General features: G+C 47.9%; 1 protein-coding gene across 3 annotated transcripts in view; it reads right to left on the bottom strand.

Moving 5' to 3' along the window:
• The window catches only part of LOC134340338 (bone morphogenetic protein receptor type-2-like), a 30514-nt gene that overhangs the window by 3600 nt on the left and 10973 nt on the right, over positions 1–15941 (bottom strand). For all 3 annotated transcript variants that reach the window (XM_063037461.1, XM_063037460.1, XM_063037462.1), the window contains 7 exons: positions 15418–15498; positions 14576–14655; positions 11391–11618; positions 10249–10363; positions 6456–6607; positions 3453–3600; positions 1585–1721 (listed from right to left, as the gene is read on the bottom strand). In XM_063037461.1, the coding sequence (XP_062893531.1) occupies positions 1585–1721; positions 3453–3600; positions 6456–6607; positions 10249–10363; positions 11391–11618; positions 14576–14655; positions 15418–15498 (941 nt within the window). The remainder of the gene's footprint in view (positions 1–1584; positions 1722–3452; positions 3601–6455; positions 6608–10248; positions 10364–11390; positions 11619–14575; positions 14656–15417; positions 15499–15941) is intronic.

Raw genomic sequence — 15941 nt, 5'->3', positions numbered from 1 at the left:
TATAGGATCCTGGTCAGACCCCACTTGGAGTACTGTGCTCAGTTCTGGTCACCTCACTACAGGAAGGATATGGAAACCATAGAAAAGGTGCAGAGGAGATTTACAAGGATGTTGCCTGGATTGGGGAGCATGCCTTATGAGAATAGGTTGAGTGAACTCGGCCTTTTCTCCTTGGAGCGGTGGAGGATGAGAGGTGACCTCATAGAGGTGTACAAGAGAAGGAGAGGCATTGATCGTGTGGATAGTCAGAGGCTTTTTCCCAGGGCTGAAATAGCTAGCAGGAGAGGGCACAGTTTTAAGGTGCTTGACAGTAGGTGCAGAGTAAATGTCAGGGGTAAGTTTTTTTACGCAGAGAGTGGTGAGTGTGTGGAATGGGCTGCCGGCAACGGTGGTGGAGGTGGATACGATAGGGTCTTTTAAGAGACTCTTGGATAAGTACATGGAGCTTAGAAAAATAGAGGGCTGTGGGTAAGCCTAGGTAGTTCTAAGGTAAGTACATGTTCGGCACAACTTCATGGGCGGAAGGGCCTGTATTGTGCTGTAGGTTTTCTATGTTTCTATGATGGTGTGGTAAAATGGATCAGCAAATTTAGAGCACTATAGTTATAGAGCACTACAGCACAAAAGCAGGCCTTTCAGCCCATCTAGTCCATGTCAGCCTGGTTTTCTGCCCAGTCCCAATGACCACACCTGGACCATAGACCTCCATACCCCTCCCATCCATGTACCTATCCAACCTTCTTTTAAATATTGCAATCAAACCCACATCCACCACCTTTGCTGACACTCGTTCCACACTTGCACCCCCCCTGAGTGAAGAAGTTCCCCCTGAGATCCCCCTTAAAGATTTCACTTTTCACTCTAAATCTCTGACCTCAAGTTTGAGTCTCACCCACCCAGTGGAGAAAGCGCCTGCATGCATTCGCCCTATCTGTACTCCTCATCATTTCGAATACCTCTATAAGATCTCCCCTATCCTCCTGCGCAACAGAGAGTAAAGTCCCAGCTTATTCAATCTTTCCCTATGACTCAGGTCCTCAAGTCCTGGCAACATCCTTGTAAATTTTCTCTGCACTCTTTCAATCTCATTGACATCTTTCCTGTTGGTAGATAACCAATATACTCGAAATGTGGCCTCACCAACATCTTTTACAACTTCAACAAAACATCCCAACTCCTGTACTCGATACTTTGATTTATAAAGGCCAAAGTGCCAAAAGCTCTTTTTATGAATTTTGCTGATAGCATCAAGATTGGGGGCGCAGTGGATAGCGAGGAAGTCTATCATAGCTTGCAGTGGTTTCTGGACCAGCTGGAAAAATGGGCTGAAAAATGGCAGATGGAATTTAATGCAGACAAATGTGAGGACAAACCAGGGTAGGACTTGCACGTAAGCGGTACGGCACTGAGCAGTGCGGTAGAACAGAGGGATCTGGGAATACAGATTCATCATTCCTTGAAAGTCACAGGTAGATAGGAATGTAAAGAAAGTTCTCTCTGGACATTCACCCACTCTTTCTGGACGCTGACCTCAGCCACACATAAATGTGTGGGATGGTTTGGGAACCCAGGTATTTCACTCACCCTGTTGACCACTGCCCAGCTTGGGGGGAATTTGGGCCTTATTCGACCCCTGGCTACAGTGGTGACCATCTCCTCGAAGGTTGGGTCCCTCATAATCTCCGCTTGGAACACTGCTTGAAAGTCTGGCGTGGATTGGCCTGTGAAAAGGGAACAGTGGTCAGTGCATATCCGTTTGTTCCTTTGCTCAATATCCAGTCAGACCAGGGCGAGACATTGGACTGGAGTCTGGTTAACGTCTCGTGGGGTCGGGGTGAACAGAACAAAGATGGGCTTCGATCAGTCGCAGAAATAGGCCGTTCAGCCCATCAGGTCTGTGCTGACCATCAATCAATCATTTACACCATCATAGACCATTACAGAACAGCACAGCCTTTTAACCTACTCTATCAACCTGACCCCTTCCTCCCACATAGCTCTCCATTTTTCTTTCATTTGTGTGCCTATTTAAGAGTTTCTTAATTGTCCCTAATGTATCTGCCACTGTCACCACCCTTGGCAACGTGTTCACACATCCACCACTCTCTGTATAAAAAAGAAACTACCCCTGATATCGCCCCAACATTTCCTCCGTTAATGGTCGTCCTCTGGTATTGGTCATTGCTGCCTTGGGAAAAAGCCTCTGGCTGAACACTCAATCTAGAACTCTTATCAAGTCACCTCTCATCCTCCTGATTAGGGATAGTCAACATGGCCTTGTGTGTGGTAGGCTATAAATCCACGTGCTGATCCATGCTCCAAGCTCATCCACTTTACCTACAAACACCTTGCATTGAAATAGATGCAACTCAGAACACCTCAATAGTGCATGCTTAACCACTCTCTACTCTCTCTATACCCATGACTGTGTGGCTAGGCAAAGCTCAAACACCGTCTATAAACTTGCTGATGACACAACTGTTGTCGGCAGAGTTTCAGAATGGGACAACGATGTGTAAAGGAGTGAGATAGATCAGCTGGTTGAGTGGTGCACAGCAACGACCTCTCACTCAACGTCAGTCAGATCAAGGAATTGCTTGCGGACTTCAGGAAGGGAAGTTGAGGGAACACACACCAGTTCTTATCGAGGGATCAGGCTGAGCAGTTTCGTTCCTGGGTGTCAACATCTCTGAGGATCTATCCTGGGTCCAACATATTGATGCAATTACAAAGAAAGCACAACAGCAGCTATATTTCATTAGGAGTTTGAGGAGTTTGGTATGTTAACAAAGACTTGCAAATTTCTACAGATGTACAATGGAGACCATTCTAACTGGTTGAAGGAACTCTTGATTCTCTGATCATACACCGTAAACTTTGGGAAGTCAAACTCTGGTAGGACAATTACAGTAAACATCAGGGACCTTAGGAGTGTTCACGTACAGAGGGACCTCGGGGTCTAAGGGCTCTCTGTAAATGGTGACACAGGTGGTGAAGAAGGTGTTTGGCATGCTTGCCTTCATTGGCAGGGTATAAAAGTTGGGATGTCACATTGCAGCTGTACAAGACGTTGGTCACCACACTACAAGAGGGATGTGATAGAGATGGAAAGGATGCAGAAGAGACTCACCAGGATCTTGCCCGGGATGGAGGAGCTGTGGTGGTAGGGAGAGGTTGGACTGGCTGTGTTTTTATTTCCTTTCTGGAGTGTAGGTGGCTAAGGGGTAACCTTATACAGGTTTATAAAGTGATGAGTGGTGTACATAGGGTGGATGGTAACAGTCTTCTCCCCAGGGTAGGTGAGTCTAGAACTGGAAGGCACGTGTTGAAATTGAGAAAGGAGGAATTATAAAGATATGAGGGGCAAGTTTTTTGATCCGGAGGATGGTGGATATCTAGAATGAGCTACCAGAGGAAGAGGTTTTCTCTAAAGTATCTGCCTAGGTACTGACCAGGGAAGAGGGTGGTGCACCTGGTGAATATCTCCCATAGGACCAGTCCTAAGGAGTAAACGTCGGCCTGCTTCAGGGTGGTACCGTAGTCCCTCAGGTTGATGGAACCATCCAGTAACTCAGGAGCCATGTAGCGGTATGTCCCGACCTGGAAGAAGAGGAGAGAGAGGGAGAGAAAGAAAAGGGAGAGTCACAGAGGGTGAGGTCATAGTCAGAATCAGCAATTGCCTCCCTTCCTGCAGGGCGGAAACTGGCCCTTCGGCACAGCCTGTCCATGCTGGCCAAGACAAAGGGTCTCGACCCAAAACATCGACTGCCCATTTGCCTCCATGATGCTGCCTGACCCACAGAGTACTGTCCAAACCATTCCAGATGTGGTTTCACCAACCCACCCATCACAGGGATTGTCTAGCAAACCTTTTCTGAAGTTCTCCCAACACATCAACGTCCATTCTTCGACGAGGAGACCTCTATTGACCACACCATTCAGGATGTGGTCTCACCTTAATATCTTTCCTTCAATGTGACCATACCTGTGAAACTAGGGGAGATCTAGCCTCTTTAAGCAAATTGGTAAATTGATTTATTATTGTCACACATACAGTGTAAAGCTTTGTCATAGAGCACTACAGTACAGGAACAGCCCATCTAATCAGGCAGTGCAGTAGTTGCAAAAGTGCCAAAAATCAGCAATTGGGGTTCAATTCCCATCACAGTCTGTCAGGAGTTTGTATGTTCTCCCTGTTACTGCGTGGGTTTCCTCTGGGTGCTCCAGTTTCCTCCCACATTCCAGAGACATATGGGTTAGTAACTTTTGAATATGCTAGGTTGATACCGAAAGCATGGTGATTCTTGTAGGTGGCCCCCAGCACATCCTTGGACTGTGTTTGTTGTTGATGCAAATGATGCAATTCGTGTATATACTTTTATGTTTTGATATACTGTACATGTGACAAATAAAAGTAACCTTAATATAGTCCATGCTGACTCGAACTTCTGCCTAGACCCACCTACCTGCACCGGACAATACCATAAGGCATAGGAGCAGAATTAGGGCACTTGGCTCATCAAGTCTGCTGTGCCATTCTATCATGGCTGATTTACTATCTCTTTCAACCCCATTTTCTATCTTCTCCCTCTGCTTTAAATATACCCAATGACTTGGCCTCCATAGTCATCTGTGGCAATGAATTCCACAGATTTACCACACTCCGGCTAAAGAAATCACTCCTCATCTCTGATCTAAAGGGATTTCCTTGTATTCCGAGGCTGTGCGTTTGATCTTAGACACCCTCCACTACTGGAAACTTCCTCTCCACACCCACTCTATCTGGGCCTTTCAATATTTAATAGGTTTCAATGAGATCCTCCCTCATTTTTCTAAACTCCAGTGAGTACAGGCCCAGAGCCATCAAAGACTCCTCATACATTAACCCTTTCATTCCTGGAATAATTCTTGCAAACCTCCTTTGAACTCTGTCCATTGCAAGCACATCCTTTCTTAGACATGGGGCCCAAAACTGCTCACATTACTCCAAGTGCAGTCTGACCAGTACCTTATAAAGCTTTGGAATTACATCCTTGCTTTCATGTGCTAGTCTTCTCGAAATGAATACTAACATTGCATTTGCTTTCCTTACCACTGACTCAATCTTCAAGTAAACTTTTATGGAATCCTTCACTCGGAATTCTATGCCCCTTTGTACCTCTGAATTCTGAATTTGTTCACTGTTTAGGACATAGTCCATCCTTTTATTTCTTCTACCAAAGTGCATGACCGTACACTTCCCTCCACTGTACTCCATCTGCCACTTCTTTGCCCATTCTCCTAACCTGTCTTAAATCCTTCTGCAGACTTCCGCCTCCTCAACACTATCTGCCCTTCCACTTATCATCTGCAAACATGGCAGGGGACTGAGGGGAGGTCTGATAGAGGTATACAAAATTATGAGAGGCAAAGATAGGGTAAATGCATATATGCTTACCCTCCATGCCCCTCCCACTCATGTACCTATCCAAACTTCTCTTAAATGTTACAAATGAACCCACATCCACCACTTCTGCACCTCCATCTAAATGAAGAAGATTCCCTCCTCCCCAGATTCTTCTTAAATATTTCATCTTTCACCCTAAACCTATGACCTCTAGTTCTAGTTTTATCCAACCTCAATGGAAAAGAATCTGCATGCATTCACCCTACCTAAGCCACTCATAAATTTGTGAAGCTCTATCAAATATCCCCTTCTCCTCCTACGCTACAGGGAATAAAGTCTTAACCTACTTAACCTTTACTTATAACTTAGATCCTCAAGTCCTGGTAACATCCTTGTAAATTTTCTCTGTACTCTTTCAATCTTATTAACATCCTTCTTGTAGGTAGGTGACCAGAATTCCACACAATGCACCAAATTAGTCCGCACCAACACCTGCATAACTTCATCTTAACATCCCAACTCCTGTACTCAGTACGCTGATTTATGAAGGCCAATGTGCCAAAAACTTTCTTTATGACCCTATCTAGGAATTGTGGGTCTGAATTCCCAGATCCCTCTGTTCTACTACACTTCTCAGTGCCCTATCGCTCACTGTGTAAGCCCTACCCTGGTTTGTCCTCCCAAAGTGCGACACCTCACACTTGTCTGCATTAAAATCCATCTGCCGCTCTTCAGCCTATTTTTCCATCTGGTCCAGATCCCACTGCAAGCTTTGATAGTCTTCCTCCCTGTCTGCTACACCCTCAGTCTTGGTTTCATTCACAAATCTGTTGATCCAATTTACCATATTAGCATCCATTGATATAAATAACAAACAACAACAGATACAGCACTGATCCCTGCCGCACACCACTTGTCACGGGTGTCCAGTCAGAGAGGAAACCATTTACTACTCTGGCTTTTCCCACTGAGACAAATAGATAATTTTGCATTGTCCATAACAGATCATTTCACCACACTGGGATATTGAGATGGTACAAGGGAAAGCAATAACTGAGAACTACACTACCATGTAGACCTGGGCTCCTTTGCCAGTCAGCTTCTTGTCGCTGCTCATCACTGAGGCCAGACTAAAATCGCTGATCACACACACCCCATCCTCCTTCACCAGCACGTTGTCACTGCTGAGATCCCGATGGACGATGGCAGGCTTGTAAACACCTGGTGGAGAGAGACAAACCCTTTCTTGTGGTTAGTTCCAGAGATGCTGATGTTAGTGGAATGGCCAGGTCTGGTCAAAGGCAAAGTCAAGTTTACTGTCAATATACGCAGATGAAATGAAAAACTTAATTGGAGTTGGAATTAGTTTATTAACGTCACACGTAATGAGGTTCATACTGTTCACACGGATCAGATCATTACACAGTGTATTGAGGTAGAACACGGTAAAACGATAACAGAATGCAGAATAAAGTGTCACAGTTACAGAGAAAGTGCAGTGCAGGTAAACAATAAAGTCCAAGATCATAACGAGGTGGATTGTGAGGTCAAGTTCATTTTATTGTACTAGGAGATCATTCAATAGTCTGATAACCATGGAATAGAAGCTGTCCTTGAGGCTGGTGATGCGTGCTTTCGGGCTTTTGTATCTTCTGCCCGATGGGATCGAAATTGGTTTATTATTGTCACCTGTACTGAGATACAGTGAAAAGCTTGTCTTCCATTCTATTCTATTTCCTATTTCCTGAGGAGACTGAGGTCCTTTAACATCTGCCGGACAATGCTGAGGATGTTCTACGAGTCTGTGGTGGCCATTGCTATCATGTTTGCTGTTGTGTGCTGGGGCAGCAGGCTGAGGGTGGCAGACACCAACAGAATCAACAAACTCATTCGCAAGGCCAGTGATGTTGTGGGGATGGAACTGGACTCTCTGACGGGGGTGTCTGAAAAGAGGATGCTGTCCAAGTTGCATGCCATCTTGGTCAATGTCTCCCATCCACTACATAATGTACTGGTTGGGCACAGGAGTACATTCAGCCAGAGACTCATTCCACCGAGATGCAACACAGAGCGTCATAGGAAGTCATTCCTGCCTGTGGCCATCGAACTTTACAACTCCTCCCTTGGAGGGTCAGACACCCTGAGCCAATAGGCTGGTCCTGGACTTATTTCCTGGCATAATTTACATATTACTATTTAACTATTTATGGTTTTATTGTTATTTAATTATTTATGGTGCAACTGTAACGAAAACTAATTTCCCCCGGGATCAATAAAGTATGACTATGACTATGACTATGGCTATGACTATTCATACAGATCAGATCATTACACAGTGCATCGAGATAGAACAAGATAAAACAAATATGTCAACAGAACAAAAGAGCTGGTCATTGAATTCATAAAGGTGGGTAGTGCACGTGCTCCTGTCTATATCAGTGGTACTGAAGTTGAGAGCTAGGTGTGAACATCACCAACAGCCTGTCCTGGTCCGACCACAAGATGTCGTGACCAAGAAAGCTCAATGGGATCCCTACTTCCTCAAGGCTAAAGAAATTTGGCATGTCCAAGTCAACTCTTATCGAGTTTCATTAACACGCCATAAAAAGCATTCTGTCTGGATGCATAACAGGTCTGTGACGGCAAGAAACTGTGGAGAGTTGTGGACACAGCTCAGCACATCACAGGAACTGGCCTTCCTTCCATGAACCCTGTCTACACTTCTCACTGCCTCAGTGAAACAGCCAACATCATCAAAGATCCCACCCACCCTGGACATTCTCTCTTCCCCCCTCTCCCATCGGGCAGAAGATACAAAAGCCTGGAAGAACACACCTCCAGGTTCAAGGACAGATTCTACCCCACTGTCAAACAAGAAAAAATCTGCAGATGCTGGAAATCTGAGCAACACACACAAAATGCTGGAGGAACTCAGCAGGCCGGGTTGCATCTATGGAAAAGAGTACATTTGACATTTTGGCCGAGACCCTTTGGCAGGACTAGAGAGAAAAAGCTGAGGAGTAGATTTAATAGGGAGGGGGATGGAGAAACACAAGGTGATGGGTGAAACCTGAAGGGGGAGGGGTGAAGTAAAGGGCTGGGAAGTTGCTTGGTGAAAGAGATACAGGACTGGAGAAGGGGGAATCTGATAGGAGAGGACAGAAGGCCATGGAAGAAAGAAAAGGGGGGAGGAGCACCAGAGGGAGGTGATAGGTGGGCAAGGAAATAAGGTGAGAGAGGGAAAAAGGAGATGGGGAATCGTGTGTGTTAGGGGGCATTACCGAAAGTTCGAGAAATCGATGTTCATGCCATCAGGTTGGAGGCTACCCAGACGGAATATAAGGTGTTGTTCCTCCAACCTGAGTGTGGCCTTATTACAACAGTGGAGGAGGCCATGGATAGACATATTGGAATGGAAGTGGAATTAAAATGGGTGTATACTGGGAGATCCTGATTTTTCTGGTGGATGGAGCTTTGTGCTTAGCGAAGTGGTCTCCCAATCTACATCAGGTCTCACCGATATACAGGAGGCCACACTGGGAGCACCGGGCACAGTATATGACCTCAACAGACTCACAGGTGAAGTGTCATCTCACCTGGAAGGAGCGCTTGGGGCTCTGAATGGTAGTGAGGGAGGAGGTGTAGGTTCAGGTATGGCACTTGTTCCACTTACAAGGATAAGTGCCAGGAGCAGACCAGTGGACAAGGGAGTCACATAGGGAGTGATCCCTGCGGAAAGCGGAAAGTAAGGGGGAGGGAAAGATGTACTTTGTGGTGGGATCTCACTGGAGATGGCGGAAGTTACAGAGAATTATGGTTGGACGCGGAGGCTGCTGGGGTGGTAGGTGAGGACCAGAGGAACCCTATCCCTGGTAGGGTGGCAGGTGAATCGGGAGAGGGCAGACGTTTGTGAAATGGGAGAGATGCAGTTGAGGGCAGTGTTGATGGTGGAGGAAGGGAAGCCCCTTTCTTTGAAGAAGGAGGACGTCTCCTTCGTTCTAGAATTAAAAGCCTCATCCTGAGAGCAGATGCAGTGGACATGGAGGAATTGACAGAAAGGGATGACGTTTTTATAGTAACAGGGTGAGACGACACCTATGCTCTGTCCGCCAGAGAAAGCAGGATCTCCCAGTGGCCACACATTTCAATTCCACATCCCATTCCCATTCTGATATGTCTATCCACGGCCTCCTCTACTGTAAAGATGAAGCCACACTCAGGTTGGAGGAACAACACCTTATATTCTGTCTGGGTAGCCTCCAACCTGATGGCATGAACATCGACTTCTCTAACTTCCGCTAATGCCCCCCCCCCCCCGTACCCCATCCTTTATTTATGTATTATTATTATTAATTTTTTTTTCTCTCTGTTTCTCTCTCCTTTTTCTCCCTCTGTCCCTCTGACTATACCCCTTGCCCATCCTCTGGGCTTCCCCCCTCCCCCTTTTCTTTCTCCCTGGGCCTCCTGTCCCATGATCCTCTCATATCCCTTTTGCCAATCACCTGTCCAGCTCTTGGCTCCATCCCTCCTCCTCCTGTCTTCTCCTATCATTTTGGATCTCCCTTTCCCCCTCCAACTTTCAAATCCCTTACATACTCCTTCAGTTAGTCCTGACGAAGGGTCTCGGCCTGAAACGTCGACTGCACTTCTTCCTAGAGATGCTGCCTGGCCTGCTGCGTTCACCAGCAACTTTGATGTGTGTTGCTTATAGTCCATGTAGCTGTGTTCTGATTTTGTTTTACTTTGTTCTACTCAATTCATTGTGTGATCTGATCCGTATGAAGTGTGCAAGACAAGCTTTTCAATTTACCTCATTAGATGTGACAATATTGAATCAATGTCCACTATCTGTTAAGACTTACCTCTGGACCAGGTCTCCGTGTGAAGGAAACTCACTCCTGCTGTGATGCACTGAGCCATCTTGAGACTAGCCTCCCAGCTGTTGCAATGCTGTCGCAGGTAATTGGATAGGGATCCCTTCCAGAAGAAGCCAGCTATTAGAAGGTTCTCAATCAATGCTGTCCCCACCTTTGTTTCTACCTCCACCCTCTCCCCACATTCCAGGCTCCATTTACTCCCTTCCTTTTCTCTTTCCTTATAGAGTTATAGAGTCAGTCCCCTAGCCCCAACCTGTCCATGCCAACCCAGATCTCCATCAAAACAAGCCCCATTTGCCTGTGTTGGAACTGGGCACACACCTCCTTGTCCCATATCCTTCCAGACCTTTCCATGTACCTGTCCAAGTGCCTTGAGTATGAGATAATCCCCTACCATCGGCCCTCTCTCCCACTGCCTTCTCCCTGACCTTAGGATAGTACTCAGTGATTATGAGATAATTTCACCTCCCTCTCCCACCTGTTCCCCCTTGCCCCTCACTCTGTGTGATAACCACCCTCCCTCTCCCCTTCTCTTCCTCTCTCTCTTTTCTCCTCTTTGCCTCTTCTCTCTCCCTCCACCTGCCCCCCTCCCTTACCCTAGGGCAGTACTTGATGATGATTAGGTGGACCGCACCATAATCATCCCTCCCCCTTACCCCATCCTTCCCCCTCCCTCCCCCCTTACCCCCTCTCTCCCCCTTCCCCTCCCTCTCCCTTACCCCTCCCTCCCCCTCACCCCATCCTTCCCCCCTCCCTCCCCTTCCCCCTCCCTCCCCTTCCCCCTCCCTCCCCCTTACCCCTTCCCTCCCCCTTCCCCTCCCTCTCCCTCCCCCTTACCCCATCCTTCCCCTCCTTACCCCATCCTCCTCCCTTACCACATCCTCCCCCCTTACCACATCCTTCCCCTCTCCATCCCTTCCTCCTTACCCCATCCTCCCCCCTTACCCCATCCTTCCCCTCCTTACCCCATCCTTCCCCCTTACCCCATTCTTCCCCCTTACCCCATCCTTCCCCCTTACCCCATTCTTCCCCCTTACCCCATCTTTCCCCCCTTATCCCAGTACTCAGTGAAGATTCGATAGAACCAACCTCAATACACCCTCCCTATCCCTGTCAGCCCCTCTTACCCCAGGACAGTACTCCGTGATGATCAGGTAATCCACGCTCCCTCTGTGCTTGTACTCTCCAGCCCCGACAAACCTTACAATGTTCTGGTGCCCCACGGAGACCAGGCTGCGGAATGCCCGCTCGTTCTGGAAATGATCTCGGTGGGCAGCAGGGAACACCTTCACCGCCACCAGCTGCTGGCTCTGGAGCCCCCTCCACACTGTTCCATGCCTGCCCCGTCCAATCACCTGCCAGACCAACCCAGGGAGAGACAGTGAGGGCTTAACCTCCAGGGAGAAGGACGGAGGGTGGGACAGCGAGGGGTTAACCTCAGCCTACTGTAGTGGAGGGCAGTGGGAACTGCTGCTAACTTCTGTGTTGTATCACAGTTGGGAAAAGAGCACGGAGTTTGTGCCAAGATCCCTGCTGAACTTGTTTTTGTAACAGAAACAGAATTAATACAAATATACCAGGCCTTTACAATCTGTAGTTGAGATGCACGTGATCCACATTGAATTGACCATTTGGATTCAGAGCTGGTTTGCCCATAGAAGACAGAGGGTAGCTGTTGATTCCAGCTGGAGGGCCCGACTAGTGTTCCACAAAGATCAGCATTGATGTAGAGAGGGATTTGGGGGTCCAGCTCTATAGCTCTTTGAAATTGGCTTTACAGGTTGAGAGGGTGGTAAAGAAGGCATATGGCATGCTTGCCTTTACTTGTCGAGGAATGAGTTTCAGACTCAAGAAGTTATGTTGTAGTTTTATAAAACTGTTCAGGCCACATCTGGAGTATTAGATTCATTTCTGGTGGCCCCATTACAGGAAGGGTGTGGGGGCTTTGGAGAGGGTGCAGAAGAGTTTCACCAGGATGCTGCCTGGATTAGAGGGTGTGAGCTATAAGGAGAGGCTGGACAAAGCTGGGTTGTTTTCTCTGGAGTGGTGGAGACTGATAGAGGAGACCTGAGAAAGGTTGATAAAATGATGAGAGGCATCGATAGGGTGGACAAACCAGCATCTCTCTCACTGAGGTTAAAATATCTAATGCCAGAGGGCATGGATTTAAGGTGAGAAAGGATAAGTTTAAAGGGGAGATAGGGGACAAGTCTTTACACAGAGAGTGATGGGTTCCCAGAATGTGTTGCCAGGGGTGGTGATGGAGGCAGATGCAATAGAGGTGTTTAAGAGGCTCACAGACAGACACATGGGTGTGTAGCGAATGGAGGGATATGGACATTGTGCAGGCAGGGGGGGATCAATTTAGCTGGGCATTTTATTATATCAGCACAACTTTGTGGGCTGAAGGGTTTGTTCCTGTGTTGTACTGTTCTGAGTTTGATGTTCTTCACAGCAAGCAAACTTTAAATCACAACATCATCCTGATCCAGGACATATCCATCCACTATGGACCCCACCGTCTATGGAACACCTCCATATTTCCTGCAGACACCACATCTTTTCTCCAGGGATATCCAGGCATGAACCTGCCCCCTGGAATATCACCAGGCAGTAACCCTGGGCAGGGCCCTCAGCTGCCAATGGATACCGAGTCTGAGCAATTCGGAGGAGTAAAGAGGGGCTGGATATACACACAAGCCATATATACTTATGGTACACAGTCACTTCCAGCTCGCAGAAGTGACAGGTGGTTGGGAGATCCATGTAGCAACTGAGAATCTCCCTACAGGGCTCTGTAACCCTAACCTAAACCCCAGCATGTACAGCGCCCTCCACCCCAGGTCCCCAATGTACGAGGAAAGAACACCCCATTTAGAGAGAGTTCCACTGGAGACCCCGTCCCATGGATCCCTGGTGGAAACCAGGCAGATTCCTCAGTCTGTACCTATATGTTTGCTGTTGTGTGCTGGGGCAGCAGGCTGAGGGTGGCAGACACCAACAGAATCAACAAACTCATTCGTAAGGCCAGTGATGTTGTGGGGATGGAACTGGACTCTCTGACGGTGGTGTCTGAAAAGAGGATGCTGTCTAAGTTGCATGCCATCTTGGACAATGTCTCCCATCCACTACATAATGTACCGGTTGGGCACAGGAGTACATTCAGCCAGAGACTCATTCCACCGAGATGCAGCACAGAGCATCATAGGAAGTCATTCCTGCCTGTGGCCATCAAACTTTACAACTCCTCCCTTGGAGGGTCAGACACCCTGAGCCGATAGGCTGGTCCTGGACTTATTTCATAATTTACTGGCATAATTTACATATTACTATTTAACTATTTATAGTTCTATTACTATTAATTATTTATGGTGCAACTGTAACGAAAACCAATTTCCCCCAGGATCAATAAAGTATGACTATGACTGTCAAATTCTTAGCAGTTTGGATGAACAGAGGGATCTTGGAGTACACATCCATAGATCCCTAAGAGTTGGTGCACAAGTTCATAAGTTTGTTAAGAATATGTATGGTGTGTTGGACTTTATTAGTCGGGGGATTGAGATCAAGAGCCGTGAGATAATGTTGCAGCTCTGTAAAACTCTGGTTAGACCACACTTGGAGTATTGTGTTCAGATCTGATCACCTCATTACAGGAAGGATGTGGAAGCTTTAGCGAGGGTACGGAGGAGATTTACCAGGATGCTGGCTGGGTTACAGAGCATGTCTTATGAGGATAGGTTGATTGGGTTGGGGCTCTTCTCTCTAGAATGAAGGAGGATGAGAGGTGACTTGATAGAGGTGTACAAGATGGTAAGAGGCATGGATCAAGTAGACAGCCAGAGACCTTTTCTCAGGGTAGAAATGGCCAATACCAGAGGACCTCTGCTCAAACTGATTGGAAGAAAGTACAGGGGTGATGTCAGAGGTAAGTTTTTTACACAGAGTAGAGGGTGTGTGGAACACACTGGCAGAGGTGGTGGTAGAGGCAGATACAGTGGGGACACTTAAGAGACCCTAAGGCACATGGATGAAAGAAAATAGAGTGCTATATGGAAGGGAAATGTTAGATTGATCTTAGAGGAGGTTAAGGAGGTCAGCCAACAACATGGGCTGAAAAACCTGTACTGTTCATAGTTCTATGTGCTATGTCTAGAGTCCTAGGAAAATCCTAACAGTATTCCCAATCCCAACTGAGAACCCTGCTGGGATCAGGAAACCAGGGAGATTCCCAACCATACCAATGTCTAGATGTCTTGGGTTAGTGACTGTGCTCCCCTTAGGGGTCAGGGGTTGTGAAAGAGTGAGGTACCTCAAGTAATTCGACAGTCTGCGGATTCCCAGGAGCAACGGGAGGAGCCGAGCACCGAGAGGCAGAGAGGGCGGTCCGCACTGGAACAGAGAGAGACAGAGGGAATTAGAAGTCTGGCTAATGGGAGTGGACAGGGTGGTCCACATTGGAACAGAGAGTGGGAGGTCAGAATTTCAGAAAAGGGGGAGAGAGAGGGCGAGAGAAAGGGGAATGGGAGGGGGAAGAGATAGGGATGAGAGAGGAGGGAGTTATAGAGGAGGTGAGGGGGGTGGATGAGTTAAAGAGAGAGGGTGAAGAGAAGGGGAGAGGAGTAGGGGAAAGGGAATGGAAGAGGAGGGGTAGAGAGGACAGGACAGTCTGCACCAGAACAGCGAGAATGTGGGTCAGAACATCTGGGTAATGGGAGGGAAGAGAAAGAGGAGGGAGAGGAGAGGGTGGAAGGGAAGCAGGAGGTGATGGCATGCATTAAGGGGGAAGGGAATGTAGGGAGGGTGGTGAGGTTGGAGGGAAGGGAAAAAGGAAGGAGGGGAGTGAGGAAGAAAGGAGCGTGAGTTGTGAAGGTAGAAGGGGAGGGAGTGGAATGGAGGGTGGATACGAGATGAGGGAAGTGGAGGAAGGAGAGAAAAGGAATGGAGGGAAGCAGTGAAGGGGCACAACTCTCAGCGTTTGGCTCCATGTAATCCCCTCAGCGTTTGAGTTCCCTTTCATCCCATTCTGTCCTGGGTCAGAGAGACCTGGTCTGTTTTTCAGTCAGCTGTGACAGACGGTGCAGCAAGTAAAGATTCAGAAGCCCCCTAAACCCAGGGGAACTGATTCCCCAGGTGGAAAAAAAAGCGTCGTACCTCGAGGACACATTAGCACCAGCACGAGGACTGAGGAAATCAGGAGGACTACCAGTAGACAGATGATCCCATTCAGTCGTCCTGGAATCAGCAGAGAGCAACACAGCAGTCATTACACACGCATGCACACAGTCATTTCTGTGTCAGACCCACACCGGGAGCACCATGCACAGTTCCCATCTCCCTATCCCTGGGTCAGATCCACACCGGGAACACCGTGCACAGTTCCCATCTCCCTGTCCCTGGGTCAGACTCACACCGGGAGCACCGTGCATGTTTCCCATCTCCGTATCCCTGAGTCAGACCCACACCGGGAGCACCGTGCACAATTCCCATCTCCCTATCCCTGGGTCAGACCCACACCGGGAGCACCGAGCACAGTTCCCATCTCCCTATTCCTGGGTCAGACCCACACCGGGAGCACCGTGCACAGTTCCCATCTCCCTATTCCTGGGTCAGACCCACGCCAGGAGCACCGTGCATGTTTCCCATCTCCCTATCCCTGGGTCAAACCCACACCGGGA

This window comes from Mobula hypostoma, chromosome X1 (assembly GCF_963921235.1).
Source record: "Mobula hypostoma chromosome X1, sMobHyp1.1, whole genome shotgun sequence".
NCBI lineage: Eukaryota > Metazoa > Chordata > Chondrichthyes > Myliobatiformes > Myliobatidae > Mobula > Mobula hypostoma.
The sequence above is the reverse complement of the archived record's forward strand: the minus strand, read 5'-3'. Positions and strand labels throughout refer to the sequence as shown.